At 50.5% G+C, this 22,873-nt stretch overlaps 1 protein-coding gene across 1 annotated transcript in view; it reads left to right on the top strand.

Moving 5' to 3' along the window:
• The window catches only part of TXNRD2 (thioredoxin reductase 2), a 683,633-nt gene that overhangs the window by 393,916 nt on the left and 266,844 nt on the right, over positions 1-22,873 (top strand). The window contains exon 11 of the mRNA XM_085634274.1: positions 3,999-4,173. Coding sequence (XP_085490400.1) covers positions 3,999-4,173 — 175 coding nt within the window. The remainder of the gene's footprint in view (positions 1-3,998; positions 4,174-22,873) is intronic.

The following is a 22,873-nucleotide window of genomic DNA, read 5'->3' as shown; positions in this document are numbered from 1 at the left end:
AAGTAATACAAGGATATCTGTGACAAAGGCAGTAACCCACTGAGCTATTCCCATAGAATTCAGTTTATCAGCATTTAAAAACTACCTACAAACAAATAGTTGCTCTGCAGCAGGATCATAAATCACCAGTCATCTGAATTATTGTTGTTGTACATCGGTGGCAGATTCACTGCGAGGGCCAAGGCTCATGTTTGGGTGGGCCTGGCCCACCCGGCACACCCTCTAGAACCGGGCCTGTTCCCAAGTGACACCTCAGTGTGAGCAGAACTGTGAACGTGAGAGTGCTGAGGAACTTGTGTCCGGCTGAGTTTTTTGGCGTAACTAGCAAGAAGCACCAAGAAGCCACAAGGCGCTAAAGAAAACCAGAGCACACTGCGCAAACAAGAACATCAACCCGGAGACTGGCATTCAAAAGCGAAGTACTCACCGAGATCACAAGGGGCAGGCTACCAGCATGTTCCGGGTGGCGGGGTTTAAAGTTTAGGCCATGGAAGAACCCAAGGAGAGACCACCACTACTCCATGCAGCCTGCTAGACTGGCGCTGCCTCCATTCCGCTGGCACTGCTGCCAAAGCCAGACTCTTGTGCACCAATCTACAGGGCTGTGTCAAGGTCCCGCTCCTCGCGCTTACGGCCATACCGTGCACACCACGGTGAGCAGCGTGCACTGCCAGCAGAATGTAGGCACGTCCTAATGGACTGGGCCAACAAAGGTAGTGTGCATCCCCGGGAGCCAGTCAGTGGGGAGACAGGCTCTCCGCCAGCAGAGAACAGATATTCTAACACACTGGTCCACAACCGCGTCAGCACCTCCCAAGGGCTCCCCACATAAAAGATGGGTCTCTGAGGCTGGAAGTGCTGAACTGAGCAGTCCCTGGGCTGGCCCACGGTAGCGCCGGAGGCTGGCCCACGGTGGTGCCGGAGGCTGGCCCACGGTGGTGCCGGAGGCTGGCCCACGGTGGTGCCGGAGGCTGCCCCACGGTGGCGCCGGAGGCTGCCCCACGGTGGCGCAGGAGGCTGCTCCACGGTAGCACGGGAGGCCACCCCACGGTAGCACGGGAGGCCGCCCCACAGTAGCACCAGAGGCTGCACCACGGTAACACCCGAGGCTGCCCCACAGTAGCTCCCGAGGCTGCCTCCCCAGGAGCACCTGAAAGGGTTCAGTCATTTGGTACAATGTGTCATCTCTATAACATTAGGTGCAGTGGCTCATCGTGTGTGAAGTGGGTACAATGCTGTGTTTTCAAGAGAGCTGGCATTGACTGGACATTGAATTACAACTGTCATTGGTTGTTCATGCTAAGAATGCTTGATCAGAATTAATCCCGCCTTTTGATCATCCTCGACCTATCATCAGCTTTTTATACTGTTAAGCACGACAACCTAATTGTTCTATTGAAACACAGGATGGGGCTTTCTGGGCCTGCACTAAACTGTTTCTCCTCATTTCTCCACAATAGAACCCAAAGTGAACCAGTCTTTGTCTTATGCCTCACCAGTCACTTTGGGGGTACCACAGGGGTCCAAGCTCTCACCCACTCTCTTCAACTTGTTCATGGAGCCTTTAACAGAAATTCTGAAAGTGTCCAGCATTCACTATCACATGTATGCCGATGACACCCAATTGTACCTGAAGGTCTCCTCCCCTGAAGACATTAGGTCCCTCCACTCAGTTTTACAGAAAACACAAAGTTGGCTGACACTTAACCACCTGAAATTAAACGCTCGTAAAACGGAATTCCTCTTAATCGCCCCACCCAAACAGTCACCAGTCATCAAAGAATGGATGAATCAACAAACGGCTCTTAATTGCACACCACACATCATTGATTCCACAAACTCATTGGGAATAATGCTAGATAAGAGTCTGAGCATGCAGAAGCACATTAGTGCACTCACCAAAAGAGCAAACTTCCAAATCGGCATCTTAAGGAAAATAAAACCTTTCCTCCCCTCCAATGTCTTAAAGGTTGCTGTGCAAGCCCTAATGATCTCTAAGCTGAATTATGGAAGCGCAACCCTTTGCAGCCTTCCTAGATCGAAGACGGCTCCACTTAGGGACGCTCTCAACTGTGCTGCAAGGCTCATAAGAGGCTCTAAAAGTAAGAATCATATTGTGCCTGAGCTAATATCCGTAAATTGGCTCCCATATGAAGCTAGGAGACAACTAAAAACTGCATGCATGGCCCATAAAGCGGTTCATTTCAACAGCCCGATCTACCTCGCTCAAAAACTGGAGCTCTCTGGTGGCTCTAGAGCCTCTAGAAGTGCCAGCACTGCTCAAACCATAGAAATTCAATAAAAAAAAAAAAACCTTACAATCGAGCCTTCTCGGATATCGCCCCGAGAATCTGGAATTCCTTGCCCCCTGAAGTCAGACTGAATACCTCTATTGCCATTTCAAAAAGGAAGTTAAAGCGATATTGATGAAGAAACTTCTGCCTTGAACCCTAGCTTCCAGGGCTCTCGAGGACACGCTAGTTTCTATGAGAATGTGAAGATTGTATGTTGTTCTGTTGGTTTTCTGTTACTTCCTCCTATACCTTTCGTGATTGCTAAATTGTAAAGTGCTCTGATACCCCATGTGATAATGTTCGCAATATAGACTTAATCCCTCTATTGCCTTTTTAATCCGGCAGTTAAAAGGATATTGATGAAGAAACTTCTGCCTTAGAACCCTAGCTTCCAATGCTCTTGAGGACTCGCTAGTTTCTATGAGGGTATTATGACTGTATGTTTTTTTGTTGGTTTGCTGTTACTTCCTTGTACCTTTCTTGATTGCTAAATTGTAAAGCACTCTGATACCCCCTGTGGTCATTTTTGCGCAGTATAAAACATTTTAAATAAATACATAAAATGGAGTTTGTAACCCACAGCATCGCCCCGAATAAGCGTGGGGCTGCTGGACTTCACTACCCGAAGATCAGCTGCTAAATGGGTTATTCCAAGCTTAGTCTTGGGTTCAATAGTTACATTAACCCCCAGGACACCGGTGGTTAAGAGCTCTGATGGATACAATCCTGGCCCAGTAACCTCTGGCTGCCTAAGGACTGTTGTGAACGCACAAAGACCGACACAGCCAGTTGTGTTCCCACAATGCATGTGTCATTAAAAGTAGTGCCACTATGGGGTACGAGTGAAACTGCAGACTGGGGACACTGGGTATCTGACGTCAGAGAGCTCTTGTACTGGAATCTGCTGGTCATTCACACACCCAGCCAATGGGATCGCAAGGAGGCTGGTGCCCAGATGTGTTAATGTGTCCGTAAACTTGCTGATCCAGTGGCACTGATTTCATAACACAATGATAAAGAGAACTTTGCAGCACACAAACTTACATTTCATCAATCTTTTTGTTTCAATGACATAACCTACCCCACCTTTAGATCGACACTATGCTTATTTTGGGGGGGGGGGGGGGAGTGCCAGGGCCCTTGTCAGGAGGCCACGGCAGCTTGCTCCACCCATTGCCTCTGCCAGCGCTGCCAATAACAATTCAGACTGTTCCAGGCGCCCAGAGCTATAAGAATGGCTTGGGAGGCAGTTATTTGTAGTTTTTAATATATATTATGTTAATGATAAATCGTTGTTCTGCTCATCTCTAAATTAGACAGACAGCGCCACCATGTGGCAGCTGTCATAAGTGCCAGTGTTGACAATTAAGTGCCGTTGCCGAGCAAAAGAAGGCACCAGCTCAAATCAAGCACAGGCTTTACACTGTTCGAGTGCGGTGCCCTTATTAGCAGATTCCCCGTGGCGCTGCTGTGCTAATCTTTTCGACACCTGCAAATGTCATCTTTCCAAACAACCATTCTTTGAAGTTTGACTTTTAAATATTTTGCAGAACGTTTTAATGTTTGCATTTTACACAATGCGCCCACCATCCATACAACCTGGTGGCTTTAACTAAAATATCTACCCTTGGCTTACAATTGCTTTTAATGTTGCTAGACTGAAATCTTTACTTTTGCTGTGTTCACTTCCCTCTGTCTTTGCAGCAAATGGCGGCGCTGGTGACAGATTACATGAAGTCCTATGGCACTAAGTTTCTATGGAAGTGCACCCCGACCAGAATACAGAAAGATAAAACCGGCAGACTCCGGGTGACGTGGCGGAATCTGGACTCCGGTGCTGAGGAGTCCGAGACGTATGACACCGTGATGTGGGCTGTAGGTAAGCGCTGTCCTTCACTTCTCGTTGCTGCTGGTCTCAGGTGTCGCATGTAGGTTGCGTCTGAGCCTGACCTGCCTTGGACACTGGGTCCTCACACGCACCATGATTCATTAGTCTGGTGGTGGAGCTGACGTAAGTTACACTTGCCCTAACTCTATCCTTGTGAAAGAGGCAATTTCACATGTGATTTGAAAGAAAGTGCGCCTTTTGTGTTTGTGGGCGGCCGTCCATTTTGAGCATCTCATTTTGTCCAGTTTCAAGCTCGATGTTTGACCTTGAGTTGCCCATGTCATGAGTCCCAGCTCCTTTATCCTTGTTCTGCAGCCATGAGCCGTCCTTTATTAATGCAGCTGCGAAGGGCAGCGGATTGAGAACATTGCATTGCCCCCAGGATTCTTCCCCAACCTTAGTTTAGGCTGGGATGGTTGCTAGTGCACCAGCTCAGGAGACCGCTTCAAGTATTCCACTGCTACTCACATGGGGTGGGGTTCCGTAGTGAACTCTCAGGGGTGTATGGTGACGTCCTGCTAGGTTTTTTTTAGCATCTGATCCAGAATTGGTAGTTTCTGGTCTCACAGGTTCCGTGTCTGACCATTGGGTCTCTCCGCCATCTCTGGGCCACAGGTCCCTAGACTGAGCCACTCTTAGAACATTTAAAGGACGCAGGGGGTTTGATAAAAGTGCTTCATGAATATCCCTAAAGCGATGCACTTGAACCGGCTCCCCATAGCCCAGGAGCTCAGTTAGGACCTAAACCAGGGGCCTTTAACCCTTTCTTTAATAAGTGCTACTTATGTTCAATGAAATCATCCTGAGCTACTAATATTAGTGTTGTAATGGTGACCACATCAGACAAGCGTACATTAGTGGCCGTCAAATGCAAAATTACCACCACTGATCAACTCAATGCATCACGCCACAGGGGAGCTACTTAGAGGCAGCTAGAGCGCTACCAGCAGCTCACAAGCTACTCGTTGGAGAAGCCCTCCATAATCACTGAAGCACATCTCTTCAACCTCAGTCTAACATAGAACAGCCCTTCCAGGGCATCTCAGTCTGGCCTAAGTACACCTCTGCCAGCTGAGCTCCAGGCTCACCTAAGCACATCTCTGCCACCTCAGCCTAGCACAGAACAGCCCTGCCAGGGCATCTCAGTCTGGCCTAAGTACACCTCTGCCAGCTGAGCTCCAGGCTCCCCTAAGCACATCTCTGCCACCTCAGCCTAGCACAGAACAGCCCTGCCAGGGCATCTCAGTGTGGCCTAAGTACACCTCTGCCAGCTGAGCTCCAGGCTTACCTATGCACATCTCTGCCACCTCAGCCTAGCATAGAACAGCCATGCCAGGGCATCTCCGCCTGGCCTAAGTACACCTCTGCCAGCTGAGCTCCATGCTCGCCAAAGCACATCTCTGCCACCTCAGCCCAGCATAGAACAGCCATGCCAGGGCATCTCAGTCTGGCCTAAGTACACCTCTGCCAGCTGAGCTGAAGGCTCACCTTAGCACATCTCTGCCACCTCAGCCTAGCACAGAACAGCCATGCTAGGACATCTCAGTCTGGCCTAAGTACACTTCTGCCAGCTGAGCTGAAGGCTCACCTAAGCACATCTCTGCCACCTCAGCCTAGCACAGAACAGCCATGCCAGGGCATCTCAGTCTGGCCTAAGTACCCCTCTGCCAGCTGAGCTCCAGGCTCACCTAGACACATCTCTTCCACCTCAGCCTAGCACAGAACAGCCATGCCATGGCATCCCAGTCTGGCCCAAGTACACCTGTAGCAGCTTAGCTCCAGGCTCACCTAAGGACAGCTCTGCCACCTCAGCTTATCATAGAACAGCCATTGCAGGACATCTCAGTCTGGCCTAAGTACCCCTCTGCCAGCTGAGCTCCAGGCTCACCTAGACACATCTCTTCCACCTCGGCCTAGCACAGAACAGCCATGCCAGGGCATCCCAGTCTGGCCCAAGTACACCTGTAGCAGCTTAGCTCCAGGCTCACCTAAGGACAGCTCTGCCACCTCAGCTTATCATAGAACAGCCATTGCAGGACATTTCAGTCTGGCCTAAGTACACCTGTAGCAGCTTAGCTCCAAGCTCACCTAAGGACATCTCTGCCACCTCAGCCCATCATAGAACAGCAATGCCAGGGCATCTCAGTCTGGCCTAAGTACCCCTCTGCCAGTTGAGCTGAAGGCTCACCTTAGCACATCTCTGCCACCTCAGCCTAGCACAGAACAGCCATGCCAGGACATCTCAGTCTGGCCTAAGTACACCTCTGCCAGCTGAGCTCCAGGCTTACCTATGCACATCTCTGCCACCTCAGCCTAGCATAGAACAGCCATGCCAGGTCATCTTAGTCTGGCCTAAGTACATCTCAATAATGGTGAAAAGTGAGGCACACGAGTAGTCCAAAGGTTGAATTCAATTTTTTCAGCAATTGTGATATGGTTTTGGGTGCAACTGAGGTATGTCCCTCTGTCCGAAAGGGATTAAGACAAAATGATTATAGAGCGCCAGGGTAGATTGCCTGGCGTCCCTCAGATGCACTCCTGATGGGTCCGTGAGGAGTCTTGAGGTCGTCTAAATGAATTTCACAAATTCTTGAGAATATATACTCCACAGTGTGTTTTGTAAATAGTGAAAGTCATTTATTCACGGTAACGTTAAAGTAAATTCCGTCCTTTGTGTGTAATGAACAATAAATCAATCAATTGTTTAAGGTAGCATGGTAATGCCGATGCATTTCGAGTCGAACTGACTCTTCGTCAGGGGATAAAGGTCCTAGGAATAAATGTAATAATCAATATCAAGACACAGGACCAAAGCATTATACAAGTGCTGTAATATGTCATGAAACAAGGTGATGTGAAAGTAGAATCACTAGATTAGGTGTTCAATCCCAGAGAAGTCAAAGTGTGTCAGAGGGAGAAATAGAATGAAATGTTCGGTAAGTATGGTTAAACAAAGAGAAACATGCTGTTCATGTGGCCAGAAAAAAACGGTACATCGGAAATTAGAGACTGAATTCGCTAGAGGTGTTAGGTGTGCATTGAAACACAGTGGAGAAACAGTCCGAGGAAAAATTAATAAAGGTGCCGGTTAAAAAGAAATGGAGGTTGCAAAGACCAAGTAAAGGAACCCGGAGAAACCGATGTAAGGGAGGTGCAAGACACAAGGAAGGTAAACAGTAGTTATCATGCTAATAGAGAAAGTCGTTAGCGTGTATGCTACGGAAGACTTGAAGAGCGTGAGGCGAAATTACCTTAAATCAAACGTAGAGTCCGTGGCGGTACAAAAATTTCTAAATAGCAGAGTCTATCGGGGTAAAATATATAAACCTGGTAAAAACCAAATTAACGGAAAACGTCATAAAGTTCCAGAACAAAAGGGTAAAGATACGGGAGTGCCACTTACCAAGTGTAAAGCGGTCTTCCGTTACACCGTGAAGTGAAGAGAGTGACAAAGGACCAGGATTAGCAGAGTAAAAATGCGTAAAGGAAGGTCGACATGAAGATAGGACTTCGTAGAAATGGAAAATAGTAGCGCGCCATGTTTGAACAGGGTCCTGTTCAAGAAAAGTGGTAACTAAACTAAGGGAAAACCATGAGGGTATAAGTAAGAAAGATAAAAAAAAAATATTAAAAATCCAAAGAAGTAAGGAAAGAATTGACGGGTAACGCGGAATAGAACGAAAGCGGAGTGTGATGGGAAACTTAAGTAAGCAAACCTTCTGAAAGAATTGATGAAACAAGTTAAATAGAGAAAAAGGTGTGTGTGTATGCGTGAATTGGAAAGTCTAGAATTCACCGAAGGGTGTTGAGGATAAAAACAGGAGATGTACCAAGTATAAAATGGAAACCAAGAGTGTATCAGAAAGGAATGTAGTAGGCGGTACGGTAGGGGAAACATCATCAGTGAATGAGGTACACTGTACAATGGGGAGATACATAGATTACAGAAAACAACTGTATTCCAGACGGTCATTAAGCCCGTTGGGGTGACAGGAATCGAGTCTTTTTATCCAAATAAGTTCTTTTTGGAGGAGTCTTTTAGTATTGTCGGTGCCTTGTAGTGTGTTCACGACTTCTAGCACCAGAAATCTCAATTGACTGATGTTATGTCTCTCTTTGTTAAAGTGTGCAGCGACAAGAGATTTCTCAAACTTGGTTCTGATGTTGCTTTTATGTTCAGTTAATCTGACTTTAATTTAATTTTTCGCTCAGTCTTTCCCACATATGGTAAACCACAAGGACATTTAAGTAGATAAATCAAGTTTTTGGAATCGCATGTAGCGGTCGTGTGTAATCGGATGGGTGTTCCTTTGGTAGGATGAAGGATCCGTGTGCCTTTGATAACGTTATTACAATGACCGTAGTTCAAGCAAGGGATTGTTCCTCTGTACGTGCTGACAATGGGTTTAGGCGGATGAGATAACAGTTCTTTCAAATTTTTAGTGCGTTGATATGCGAAAAGTGGATGGAAATTGAATATCCCATTGAAATCGCTTTCATTACGGATCATAGGCCAGTATTTCAAGATCACTTTTTTAATTTGTTGACTTTTTGTGGAAAATTTGGATACAAATACCGGTCTATTAGTAGTATCTGATTTTATGGATTTGTTGAGTAATTGCGGTCGTCCAACTGATTTAGCTCTCTCAATGGCATCGGTGATGACTGTATTAGGGTATTTTCTTTCTTTGAATTTGGTAATTAGTTGTTCTTTATTTTTTTCAAAAATATCCGTAGTAGATGAGATGCGTTTAATCCTTATGATTTGAGAGTAGGGCAGGTGTCTTTTCAAAGAAATCTGATGGCAACTGTCGAAGTGAAGGGTGTTATTTCTATCCGTATCTTTCCTATATACAGCCGTCATCAATTTTTTGCCTTGTCTCATGACCAATACGTCCAAGAACGGTACTTGATGGGAATTCATGTTGTGGGTGAACTGAATTCTATCGTCAATGGTATTCAAGAATCTAAGAAAACGGTGAAGATCGGAGGTATCACCATGCCATATCAGGAAGATGTCATCTGTGTATCTCCAAAATTGTTGGATCTTATCACACCACTCAGGATTGAATAAAATATGGTCCCGTTCTAGTTTGTGCATGTAGAGATTCGCGTAGCATGGAGCTGCACAATTGCCCATAGAAGTGCCAGATAGTTGCTGAAAGAATTCATTGTTCCATCTGAAGTAACTGTGATGTAAACTGAATTGGATGCGTCTTTCACAGGATTTCGTTTCTCGAATCAGGACTTATCAAGGTCCGGTATTCGTTTCCCAGGGTCGAAGGGGAATTTTATTGATAACAACGACAAACCGCTCGCTCAAAACGTGTCCCAGTCTCACAGCCTTACGTGTTACAAGACGATTAGCGTGGGCGTTGATGATCCGGGAATTAATTCAGGAAAAGATGGATACATAATCCTCAACTTTAAATCAGTTAGGAGACCTAACCTCGACTTTCTAGCCTTGAAAAAGCCCTGAGGGCGAAACGCGCGTCGGCTGCTACTGTTCTGCGTTGTTGTCCGATGATTAAAAAATCTGCAACAGGACCTGATTGGAAAGCTTCTTTATATACGATTGTGATAAAGGACATTTTAATAACTGACTATTGTTCACGTTGCTCAGGTTTTGACTAAACCTTTGGATCACAGTTATTCTTCTTGGGTGTGCTCAGGTGTATTGTGAATTTGTATGTTGCCTTAGGATTCGTCCTAATGTGTTGATACCCTGATGGGTGGGTATTGCTGACACCATTGTAGCACCTCTACATGTGAAATTTAAGTCATACATGTTGTTTTGTTATTGACTGTTTGTGGATGTGCAGATCGTGAAGCAAAAACCCATGTCTTTGTGATTGCACATCACTGCCACCTCAGCCTAGCACAGAACAGCCATGCCAGGGCATCTCCATCTGGCCTAAGTACACCTCTGCCAGCTAAACTCCATGCTCACAAAGAACCCCTCTGCCAGCTTAGCTCCATGCTCACATTTGCCACCTCACCTCAGCTATGTCTCAATCTCTCCTCTGCTAGCGCAGCTCACTCATGTCTTAAGCACAGCACTGACAGTGCAGCTCAATTCTGAACTAAGCACAGCTCTGCTAGGGCACCTCATTCTGGAATAACTACAACTCTGCCAGCACAGCTTGGACCTCAGCCAAACACTCCTCTGCCATTGCAGCTCACTCAGAACGTAAGCAGTGCTGTGCCAGTGCATGTACTTTTGCAGTGGGAGAGCTCTGCCAGTGGATCTCAGTCTGGCCTAAGCCAGCTCAACCAGTACATCCATATATAGCTCTACCAGGATATCGTAATCCTGATCTGAGCACAGCTCCTCCTCAATCCACACACAAATACTCTCTAGCCACTGCTCTGCCAGTGCATTTCAATCTGGCCTAAGCAGAGCTCTGCCAGTGCTTTCTAATCCTTACCGAAGGACATCTCTGTTGGTCCAGCTCCGTCTTGGCCTAAGCACTAATTTTCCAATGTATTAGAATGCTGAAATAAACGCAGCTCTGCTAGTGCATCGTAATCTTAACCGAAGCACAGCTCAGCCAGTGTCCCTAAGCCTGGCCTAAGCACAGCCCTGCTAGTACACCTAAGCCTGGCCTGTCTCTGCCAGTGCACCTAAGCCTGGCCAATGCGCAGCTCTGCCAGCGGTCTTAAGGCTGGCCTAAGCACAGCTTTGCAACTGGATCTAAGACTTGCCTAAGCACAGCTCTCTCAGTACACCTAAGCCTGGCCTACGCACAGCTCTGCCAGTACACCTAAGTTTGGCCTGCGCACAGCTCTGCCAGTACATTTAAGCCTGGCCTACGCACAGCTCTGCCAGTGCACCTAAGCCTGGCCTACGCACAGCTCTGCCAGTGCATTTAAGCCTGGCCTACGCACAGCTCTGTCAGTGCACCTAAGGCTGGCATAAACACAGCTCGGTCAGTGCATCTAAGTCTGGCCTGACCAGATCTCTCCAGTGCCTCTTAGTTCTAATTTAAGCACAGCTCTGCCAGTGGACTTGACCCCGGCTTACACACAGCTGTGCCAGAGCACCTAACTCTGGCTTACACAGAGCTCTGTCAGAGCACCTGACCCCGGCTTACACACAGCTCTGCCAGTGCACCTAACCCTGGCTTACACACAGCTCTGTCAGAGCACCTCTGTCTTTAGCATTGCCAGATTTCCCTTTACCGCTCCACCAGGAGGCTCTGCCAGTGTGTCGTAGCCTCAGCTGTAGAGCCCACCGCCATGTCTGTGAGCCCTGCTTCCCTGTGGCCTCTCTCTCACCAGCAGTGTTTAAGTCATTCATCATTATCTGATGTGGATGACAGCAGGCGTGTCCAGGGGAAGATTTGTTCTCCAGATCTGTCTGAGCTGCAGCCGGGCAGCCCTGTCAACCTGTTTTTCTACTAGTCAGTGTCCTGTGAAGCGCCTTCTTTTATTTTCAGTTAAACTAATTTGCAGGTAAGTGGATTTCTTCAGGAAACCTTATCTGCTTTAACCTGTCATACAAGCCTGGAGAAGGTCTACAAGTGGCTTCTCCATTACTTGGACTTCAGCCCAGCGAGATGGGCCAGGAGCTATCCCTGATCCCTTACTCACGTCTCTGCACCTGGGAGGGCCAGAGTGCTGTCTGGGCAGGCGCTGCTGGAGTGGGAAAGGCATTAACAGGACCACAAGAACCCAGGGGGAGCACCAGGGAAGGATAAGAAGTCCGTGCAGGAGCACCGGCAAGTAAGGGGGACCAGTCTGGAGAGCACTGCATGGATTCGCTGATACCAGCCGGGAGAGCGGTGCATGGATCCGCTAATACCATCCGGGAGAGCAGTGCATGGATTCGCTGATACCAGCTGGGAGAGCAGTATATGGATTGGCTGATACCAGCCGGAAGAGCAGTGCATGGATTGGCTGATACCAGTCAGGAGAGCGAGCATGGATTAGCTGATAGCAGCCGGAGAGAGCTGCATGGATTCGCTGATACCAGTCTGGAGAGCGCTGCATGGATTCGCTGATACCAGCCGGGAGAGCAGTGCATGGATTGGCTGATACCAGCCGAGAGAGCAGTGCATGGATTGGCTGATACCAGTCTGATGAGCACTGCATGGATTGGCTGATACCAGTCTGATGAGCACTGCATGGATTCGCTGATACCAGCCGGGAGAGCGCTGCATGGATTCGCTGATACCAACCGGGAGAGCAGGCATGGATTGGCTGATATCAGCCGGGAGAGCAGTGCATGGATTCGCTGATACCAGCCGTGAGAGCAGTGCATGGATTAGTTGATAGCCGGGAGAGCAGTGCATGGATTCTCTGATACTAGTCTGGAGAGCGCTGCATGGATTTGCTGATACCAGTCTGGAGAGCACTGCATGGATTGGCTGATACCAGTCTGGAGAGCGCTGCATGGATTTGCTGATACCAGCCGGGAGAGCGCTGCATGGATTTGCTGATACCAGCCGGGAGAGCGGGCATGGATTGGCTGATATCAACCGGGAGAGCAGTGCATGGATTCGCTGATACCAGTCTGGAAAGCGGTGCATGGATTTGCTGATACCAGTCTGATGAGCACTGCATGGATTCGCTGATACCAGCCGGAAGAGAGGTGCATGGATTCGCTGATACCAGCCGGGAGAGCGCTGCATGGATTCGCTGATACCAGCCGGGAGAGCACTGCATGGATTCGCTGATACCAGTCTGGAGAGCGCTGCATGGATTCGCTGATACCAGTCTGGAGAGCGCTGCATGGATTCGCTGATACCAATCTGGAGAGCGCTGCATGGATTCGCTAATACCAGCCGGAAGAGCGGTGCATGGATTCGCTGATACCAGCCGGGATGGCGCTGCATGGATTCGCTGATACCAGCCGGGAGAGCGCTGCATGGATTCGCTGATACCAGTCTGGAGAGCGCTGCTTGGATTCGCTGATACCAGTCTGGAGAGCGCTGCATCGATTCGCTGATACCAGTCTGGAGAGCGCTGAATGGATTCGCTGATAGCAGCCGGAGAGTGCTGCATGGATTCGCTGATAACAGCCGGGAGACCGAGCATGGATTGGCTGATATCAGCTGGGAGAGCAGTGCATGGATTCGCTGATACCATTCTGGACAGCTGTGCATGGATTCGCTGATACCAGTCTGGAGAGCCCTGAATGGATTCGCTTATAGCAGCCAGGAGAGCAGTGCGTGGATTCGTTGATACCAGCTGGGAGAGCAGTGCATGGATTCGCTGATACTAGTCTGGAGAGCGCTGCATGGATTTGCTGATACCAGCCTGGAGAGCAGTGCATGGATTCGCTGATACCAGCGGGGAGAGCGGGCATAGATTCGCTGATACAAGTCGGGAGAGCAGTGCATGGATTCGCTGATACCAGTCTGGAAAGCAGTGCATGGATTTGCTGATACCGGTCTAGACAGCTGTGCATGGATTTGCTGATACCAGCCAGGAGAGCAGTGCATTGATTGGCTGATACCAGCCGGGAGAGCAGTGCATGGATTCGCTGATTAAAGTCGGGAGAGCGCTGCATGGATTCGCTGATAAAAGCCGGGAGAGCAGTGCATGGATTGGCTGATACCAGCCAGGAGAGCAGTGCATGGATTGGCTGATACCAGTCTGATGAGCACTGCATGGATTGGCTGATACCAGTCTGATGAACACTGCATGAATTCGCTGATACCAGCCGGGAGAGCAGTGCATGGATTCGCTGATACCAGCCGGGAGAGCTCTGCATTGATTCGCTGATACCAGCCGGGAGGGCGGGCATGGATTGGCTGATATCAGCCGGGAGAGCAGTGCATGGATTCGCTGATACCAGTCTGATGAGCACTGCATGGATTCGCTGATACCAGCCGGGAGAGCGGTGCATGGATTCGCTGATACCATCCGGGAGAGCGCTGCATGGATTCTCTGATACTAGTCTGGAGAGCGCTGCATGGATTTGCTGATACCAGTCTGGAGAGCACTGCATGGATTGGCTGATACCAGTCTGGAGAGCGCTGCATGGATTGGCTGATACCAGCCGGGAGAGCCCTGCATGGATTGGCTGATATCAGCTGGGAGAGCCCTGCATGGATTGGCTGATATCAGCTGGGAGAGCGGGCATGGATTGGCTGATATCAGCCTGGAGAGCAGTGCATGGATTAGCTGATACCAGCCGTTAGAGCAGTGCATGGATTGGCTGATACCAGTCTGGAAAGCACTGCATGGATTCGCTGATATCAGCCGAGAGAAAGGGGAATGGATTGGCTGATATCAGCCGGGAGAGCAGGGCATGGATTCTCTGATACCAGCCGGGAGAGCTCTGCATGGATTCGCTGATACCAGCCGGGAGGGCGGGCATGGATTGGCTGATATCAGCCGGGAAAGCAGTGCATGGATTCGCTGATACCAGTCTGATGAGCACTGCATGGATTCGGTGATACCAGCCGGGAGAGCGGTGCATGGATTAGCTGATACCAGCCAGGAGAGCGCTGCATGGATTCGCTGATACCAGCCGGGAGAGCGCTGTTTGGATTCGCTGATACCAGCCGGGAGAGCGGTACATGGATTCGCTGATATCAGTCTGGAGAGCGCTGCATGGATTCGCTGATACCAGTCTGGAGAGCGCTGCATGGATTCGCTGATACCAGCCGGGAGACCGGGCATGGATTGGCTGATATCAGCTGGGAGAGCAGTGCATGCATTCGCTGATACCATTCTGGACAGCTGTGCATGGATTCGCTGATACCAGTCTGGAGAGCCCTGCATGGATTCGCTTATAGCAGCCAGGAGAGAAGTGCATGGATTAGTTGATAGCTGGGAGAGCAGTGCAAGGATTCTCTGATACTAGTCTGGAGAGCGCTGCATGGATTTGCTGATACCAATCTGGAGAGCACTGAATGGATTGGCTGATACCAGTCTGGAGAGCGCTGCATGGATTTGCTGATACCAGCCGGGAGAGCGCTGCATGGATTCGCTGATACCAGCCGGGAGAGCGGGCATGGATTGGCTGATACCAGTCTGGAAAGCGGTGCATGGATTAGCTGATACCAGCCGGGAGAGCGTTGCATGGATTAGCTGATACCAGCCGGGAGAGCGGTGCATGGATTAGCTGATACCAATCGAGATAGCGTTGCCTGGATTCGCGGATACCAATTTTAAGAGCTGTGCATGGATTTGCGCATACCAGTCTAGAGAGTGGATCATGGATTCGCTGATACCAGCCGGGAGAGCGGGCATAGATTTGCTGATAGCAGCGGAGAGTGCTGCATGGATTCGCCGATACCAGCCGGGAGAGCGGGCATGGATTAGCTGATAGTAGCCGGAGAGTGCTGCATGGATTCGCTGATGCCAGTCTGGAGAGCGCTGCATGGATTCACTGATACCAGCCGGGAGAGCTGGCATGGATTCGCTGATACCATTCTGGAGAGCGGGGCATGGATTCACTGATACCAGCTGGGAGAGGAGGCATGGATTCGCTGATACCAGCCGGGAGAGCGGTGCATGGATTTTCTGATACCAGCCGGGAGAGCGGTGCATGGATTTTCTGATACCAGCCAGGAGAGCACTGCATGGATTCGCTGATACCAGCCGGGAGAGCGCTTTTTGGATTCGCTGATACCATCCGGGAGAGTGGTGCATGGATTAGCTGATACTAGTCGGGAGAGCGCTGCATGGATTCGCTGATACCAGTCTGGAGAGCACTGCATGGATTCGCTGATAGCAGCTGGAGAGTGCTGCATGGATTCGCTGATACCAGTCTGGAGAGCACCGCATGGATTCGCTGATAGCAGCCGGAGAGTGCTGCATGGATTCGCTGATACCAGCCCGGAGACCGGGCATGGATTGGCTGATATCAGCTGGGAGAGCAGTGCATGGATTCGCTGATACCAGTCTGGAGAGCCCTGCATGGATTTGCTTATAGCAGCCAGGAGAGCAGTGCATGGATTCGCTGATACTAGTCTGGAGAGCGCTGCATGGATTTGCTGATACCAGTCTGAAGAGCACTGCATGGATTGGTTGATACCAGTCTGGAGAGCGCTGCATGGATTCGCTGATACCAGTCTGGAGAGCGCTGCATGGATTAGTTGATACCGGTCTGGAGAGCGCTGCATGGATTCGCTGGTACCAGTCTGGAGAGCGCTGCATGGATTCGCTGATACCAGTCTGGAGAGCGCTGCATGGATTCGCTGATACCAGTCTGGAGAGCGCCACATGGATTCGCTGATACCAATTTTGAGAACTGTTCATGGATTTGCGCATACCAGTCTGGAGAGTGGTGCATGGATTCGCTGATAGCCGGGAGATCGTGCATGTATTCGCTGATAGCAGCCGGAGAGTGCTGCATGGATTCGCTGAAACCAGCCGGAAGAGCGGGCATAGATTCGCTGATAGCAGCCGGAGAGTGCTGCATGGATTCGCCGATACCAGCCGGGAGAGCGGGCATGGATTAGCTGATAGTAGCCGGAGAGTGCTGCATGGATTCGCTGATACTAGTTTGGAGAGCGCTGCATGGATTCACTGATACCAGCCGGGAGAGCGGGCATGGATTCGCTGATTCCATTCTGGAGAGCGGGTATGGATTCGCTGATACCATTCTGGAGAGCGGGGCATGGATTCACTGATACCGGCTGGGAGAGGAGGCATGGATTGGCTGATACCAGCCGGGAGAGCCGGCATGGATTGGCTGATACCAGTCTGGACAGCGATATATGGATGCGCTGATACCAGTCTGGACAGCGGTGCATGGATTCGCAGATACCAGTCTGGAAAGTGGTACATGGATTGGCTGATACCAGTCTGGACAGCGATATATGGATGCGCTGATACCAGTCTGGACAGCGGTGCATGGATTCGCAGATATCAGTCTGGAAAGTGGTACATGGATTCGATGATACCAGTCTGGAGAGCGGTGCATGGATTGATACCAGTCTGGAGAGCATTGCATGGATTAGCTGATACCACCCGGGAGAGCGGGGCATGGATTAGCTGATACACCCGAGAGATATGGGCATGGATTAGCTGATATCAGCCGGGAGAGCGCTGCATGGATTCGTTGATACCGGTCTGGAGAGCGCTGCATGGATTCGCTGGTACCAGTCTGGAGAGCACTGCATGGATTGGCTGATACCAGTCTGGAGAGCGCTGCATGGATTCGCTGATACCAGTCTGGAGAGCGCTGCATGGATTCGTTGATACCGGTCTGGAGAGCGCTGCATGGATTCGCTGGTACCAGTCTGGAGAGCACTGCATGGATTCGCTGATACCAGTCTGGAGAGGGCTGCATGGATTCGCTGATACCAGTCTGGAGAGCGCCACATGGATTCGCTGATACCAATTTTGAGAGCTGTGCATGGATTTGCGCATACCAGTCTGGAGAGTGGTGCATGGATTAGCTGATAGCCGGGAGATCGTGCATGTATTCGCTGATAGCAGCCGGAGAGTGCTGCATGGATTCGCTGAAACCAGCCGGGAGAGCGGGCATAGATTCGCTGATAGCAGCCGGAGAGTGCTGCATGGATTCGCCGATACCAGCCGGGAGAGCGGGCATGGATTAGCTGATAGTAGCCGGAGAGTGCTGCATGGATTCGCTGATACTAGTTTGGAGAGCGCTGCATGGATTCACTGATACCAGCCGGGAGAGTGGGCATGGATTCGCTGATTCCATTCTGGAGAGCGGGCATGGATTCGCTGATACCATTCTGGAGAGCGGGGCATGGATTCACTGATACCGGCTGGGAGAGGAGGCATGGATTCGCTGATACCAGCCGGGAGAGCCGGCATGGATTGGCTGATACCAGTCTGGACAGCGATATATGGATGCGCTGATACCAGTCTGGACAGCGGTGCATGGATTCGCAGATACCAGTCTGGACAGTGGTACATGGATTCGATGATACCAGTCTGGAGAGCGGTGCATGGATTGACTGATACCAGTCTGGAGAGCATTGCATGGATTAGCTGATATCACCCGGGAGAGCGGGGCATGGATTAGCTGATACACCCGAGAGATATGGGCATGGATTAGCTGAGATCAGCCGGGAGAGCGGTGTAAGGACTAGCTGATACCAGCCGGGAGAGCACTTCATGGATTAGCTGATACCAGCCGGGAGAGCGGGCATGGATTAGCTGATAGCAGCCGGAGAGTGCTGCACGGATTCACTGATACCAGCCGGGAGAGCGGGCATGGATTCGCTGATACCAGCCGGGAGAGCAGGGCATCTATTCGCTGATACCAGCCGGGAGAGCGGGAATGGATTCGCTGATACCAGACTGGAGAGCGGGCATGGATTGGCTGATACCAGTCTGGAGAGTGCTGCATGGATTGGCTGATAGCAGTCTGGACAGCGGTGCATGGATTCGCTGATAGCAGTCTGGACAGCGGTGCATGGATTCGCTGATAGCAGTCTGGACAGCGGTGCATGGATTTGCTGATACCAGTCTGGAGAGCGGGCATGGATTGGCTGATACCAGTCTGGAGAGCGGTGCATGGATTGGCTGATACCAGTCTGGAGAGCACTGCATGGCTGATACCACCCGGGAGAGCAGGGCATGGATTAGCTGATGCCACCCGCGCGAGATGGCCATGGATTAACTGATACCAGTCTGGCGATATGTGCATGGATTATCTGATACCAGCCGGGACAGCGGTGCATAGATTAGCTGATACCAGCCAGGAGAGCAGGGTATGGATTATCTGATACCAGCTGGGAGATCGGTGCATGGATTATTTTATACCAGCCGGGAGAGCTGTGCTTGGATTAGCTGATTCCAGCCAGGAGAGATGTGCCCGGATTAGCTGATGCCAGCCGGGAGAGCTGTGCTTGGATTAGCGTATGCCAGCCGGGAGAGCTGTGCTTGGATTAGCTGATACCAGCCGGGAGAGCGGTGCATGGATTATCTGATGCCAGCGTGGAGAGCAGTGTATGGATTAGCTGATACCAGATGGGAGAGCGGTGCATGGATTAATTGATGCCAACCGGGAGAGCTGTGCTTTGATCAGCTGATACCAGCCAGCAGAGCGGTGCATGGATTAACTGATACCAGCCGGTAGAGATGTGCATGAATAAACTGATACCAGCCGGTGGAGATGTGCCTGGATTAGCTGATACCAGCCGGAAGAGCTGTGCTCGGATTAGCTGAGACCAGCCGGGAGAGCAGTACATGGATTATTTGATTCCAACAAGGAGAGCAGTGTATGGATTAGCTGATACCAGCCCGGAGAGCGGGGCATGGATTAGCTGATACCAACCGGGAGAGCTGTGCATGGATTATCTGATACCAGCCGGTAGATATGTGCATGGATTAGCTGATATCTAGCCGGGAGAGCGGTGCATGGATTCGCTGATACCAGCCGATAGAGATGTGCCTGGATTAGCTCATAGTAGCCGGCAGAACGGTGCATGGAGCAGCTGACACCAGCTGGTAGAGATGTGCATGGATTAGCTGATACCAGCCGGGAGAGAGGTGCATGGATTAGCTGATACCAGCGGGTAGAGATGTGCCTGGATTAGCTGATACCAGCGGGTAGAGATGTGCCTGGATTAGCTGATACCAACCGGGAGAGCGGTGCATGGATTAGCTGATACCAGCCAGGAGAGCAGTGCATGGATTAGCTGATACCAGCCGGGAGCAATGTGCATTCATTAGCTGATACTAGTCGGGAGAGCGTTGCATGGATTATCTGATAGCAGCCGGGAGAGATGTGCCTGGATTAGCTGATACCATCTGGGAGAAAGGTGCATGGAGGGGCTGATGCCAGCCGGGAGAAATGTGCATGGATTGGTTTATACCAGCCATGAGATCGGTGCATGGATTATTTTATACTAGTCGAGAGAGATGTGCATGGATTAGCTGATACCAGCCGGCAGAGATGTGCATGGATAAGATAATACCAGCCGGGAGAGATGTGCATGGATTAGCTGATATCAGCCTATCAGTTTGCTGGGCTGGAAGAGCCGTTCAGGGTCCTGGGTTCTAGGGTGACCAACCTTCTGTAAATTTCTCGGACCGTCGGTGATTTGGATCTCACTTCCGTCCGTTATCCCGTGATTATCTCTTTTACAGACGCGTTTTGTCTGTAATTTTGGGCATTGCAGGGAGCAGCACTGTTCCCCTGTGAGAAGGTTCAGCTCCCAGATGGGGCCGCCTCGCACTCATCCTCTGAGCAAAAGAGCAGCCCCACCCCGCCCATTGTCATTTTGTCTGCGGCTGATGATTGTCACACACAGAATGACATGTTAATGCATGTGGTGACCTCCCGCGCTATGTAGTTTTATCAGTAAAACTGCATGTTGGCATTTTGCGTCCATTCAATAGAAAATGTTCTGTATGTAAAAGACAGTGCCTCCTCCTAACCTGCAATAATGCCTCAACAACATATACAGTTTCTAGTCTGTAGCACACTTCTGTGCATCAATGAGAATCTGCAGTTTACAGCTCACAGAAATGAAACCACCCAAGCACTCTACCATTTCCCATATACAGGTAACATACGGAGGGCTGATATATGGCTAGCGAGGGCATTATATAGTAATGTCACCTCCTATGTAACCGTTCTAACCCGCAATAATACCATAACACTCCGCAGTGTGCTGCTATTTATAGTGAAAGGCTGGTTAATAACTCCTTTTTCCTGCTTCATGCTCTTACCCTCACACAAGACCTGTTCGCTATGGGTCTTATCCATCACTCAGTACTGTACCAGCCCCTACACCACTCATCACCAGCTGAACAGACATGGAATACCTGAGCGATCTGACACATAAAGCTGGCCACTCAGAAGACTTCACTCTTGTCCAGCACTGCAGGTCCCAATTAGCTACATGCTATATGTGCTGCTTTACATCTCGCAATTGCACTGATGTGTCTGTAAAACGTACCTTTTGTCCCAAAGTTGAGTCCTGAATTTTGACCTTCTGTCCTGAATTTTTGTTCTGAATGTTTACACTCACCGTCCTGAATTTGCACCCATGCCAGTTGGTCACCCTACTGGGTTCATCGGATTGGGTCAGGTCGTGTCGCCCCCCCCCCCCCATCATGGCTACTGAAACAAACTCCCTCTGGCAGAGGATCTTGCATAATGGGTCAGCTGGTTGCCTTTTTTAAAAACTCACTTTGTCTGTGGAACTGCATGATTGATAAAAGTCTGAATCTTAAGCAAACTCATTGAAAGATCTGCCTTCGGGGAACTAACAGCATTCCTCGAAGGAAGAAACCATTCTTTCTTACTGGTTGCAGCTTCCCTGTGGGAAGGCATCTGGACCATCGTTGACTAATGGGGCGGCGGCGCTTCTGTTCCTAGACCTGCCCTGCGCAGGCGATGCTGCATGGCTCGCCCAGCAGGTCCACAGTGACCCAGGCACAGAAGGACAGGGTGGGGTTCTGCACTGGCTTCTTCATCGTCCTATCTTCCAGCCTCACTGCTGCAGTTACTCCAGTGACATGCAGGTCATTCCTAAAGTCCTATCAGATCTCGGCTCCTGGGCCATAGAGAGATGCCTCCAATGGCTGACAATTGAAAGTGATCGAGCCACCTCAAGCCAAGCATTGCGGAGACAGAGATACCAGCATATGAGACATGGACCAGCTCTCTGTCTCCTGAATACAAAGTGAGTACAAGAGCCTGTACCAGCACTAAGAGAGTCAGGTCGACAGTCTGTAGTAAGCATGGCCAGCCTTGGATTCCCTTGGAAGTGCGACCAGGGCAGTAGCCAAGAAGAAGGATGCGGGTGGCATTGGATTAAACTGGATAGGCAGTGGCATGCTTGAGAACAGTGCCATCTCTTTGGGTTTACAGACACTGCATATGGGTCCTGCATCATCGGAGACCAGCACTGTCTGCTTGGCTCTAGGCGGTCCTGGATCATCAGAGACCAGCGCTGCCTGGTTGGGCCATGGTGGTCCTTCATCATCCGAGATCAGCGCTATCTGGTTGGACCTTGGCGGCCCTGCATCATCAAAGACCAGCACTGCCTGGATGAACCTTGGTGGTAATGCATCATCAGAGACCAGCTCTGTCTGGTTGGACCTTGGCAGGTCCTGCATCATCAGAGACAAGCGCTGTATGGCTGAGCCTTAATGGGTCCTGCATCATCGGAAACCAGCGCTGTCTGGTTGTGCCTTGGCGGGTCCTGCATCATCGGAGACCAGCACTGTCTGCTTGCTCTAGTCAGGTCCTGCATCATCGGAGACCAGCGCTGCCTGGTTGGGCCATGGTGGTCCTTCATCATCCGAGATCAGCGCTATCTGGTTGGGCCTTGGCGGCCCTGCATCATCAAAGACCAGCACTGCCTGGATGAGCCTTGGTGGTAATGCATCATCAGAGACCAGCTCTGTCTGGTTGGACCTTGGCAGGTCCTGCATCATCGGAAACCAGCGCTGTCTGGTTGGACCTTGGCAGGTCCTGCATCATCAGAGACAAGCGCTGTCTGGCTGGGTTATGGTGGGTCCTGCATCATCGGAAACCAGCACTGTCTGGTTGCGCCTTGGCGGGTCCTGCATCATCAGAGACCAGCAGTGTCTGGTTGGGCCTTGGCGGTCCTGCATCATCGGAGACCAGCGCTGTCTGGTTGGACCTTGGCGGGTCCTGAATCATCGGAGACCAGTGCTGTCTGGTTGGGCCTTAGCGAGTCCTGCTATCATCGGAGACCAGCGCTGTCTGGTTGGGCCTTGGCGAGTTCTGCATCATCAGAGACGAGCGCTGTCTGGGCCTTGGCAGGTCCTG

Source organism: Triturus cristatus, chromosome 11, assembly GCF_964204655.1.
Source record: "Triturus cristatus chromosome 11, aTriCri1.1, whole genome shotgun sequence".
Classification (NCBI taxonomy): Eukaryota; Metazoa; Chordata; class Amphibia; order Caudata; family Salamandridae; genus Triturus; species Triturus cristatus.
The sequence above is the reverse complement of the archived record's forward strand: the minus strand, read 5'-3'. Positions and strand labels throughout refer to the sequence as shown.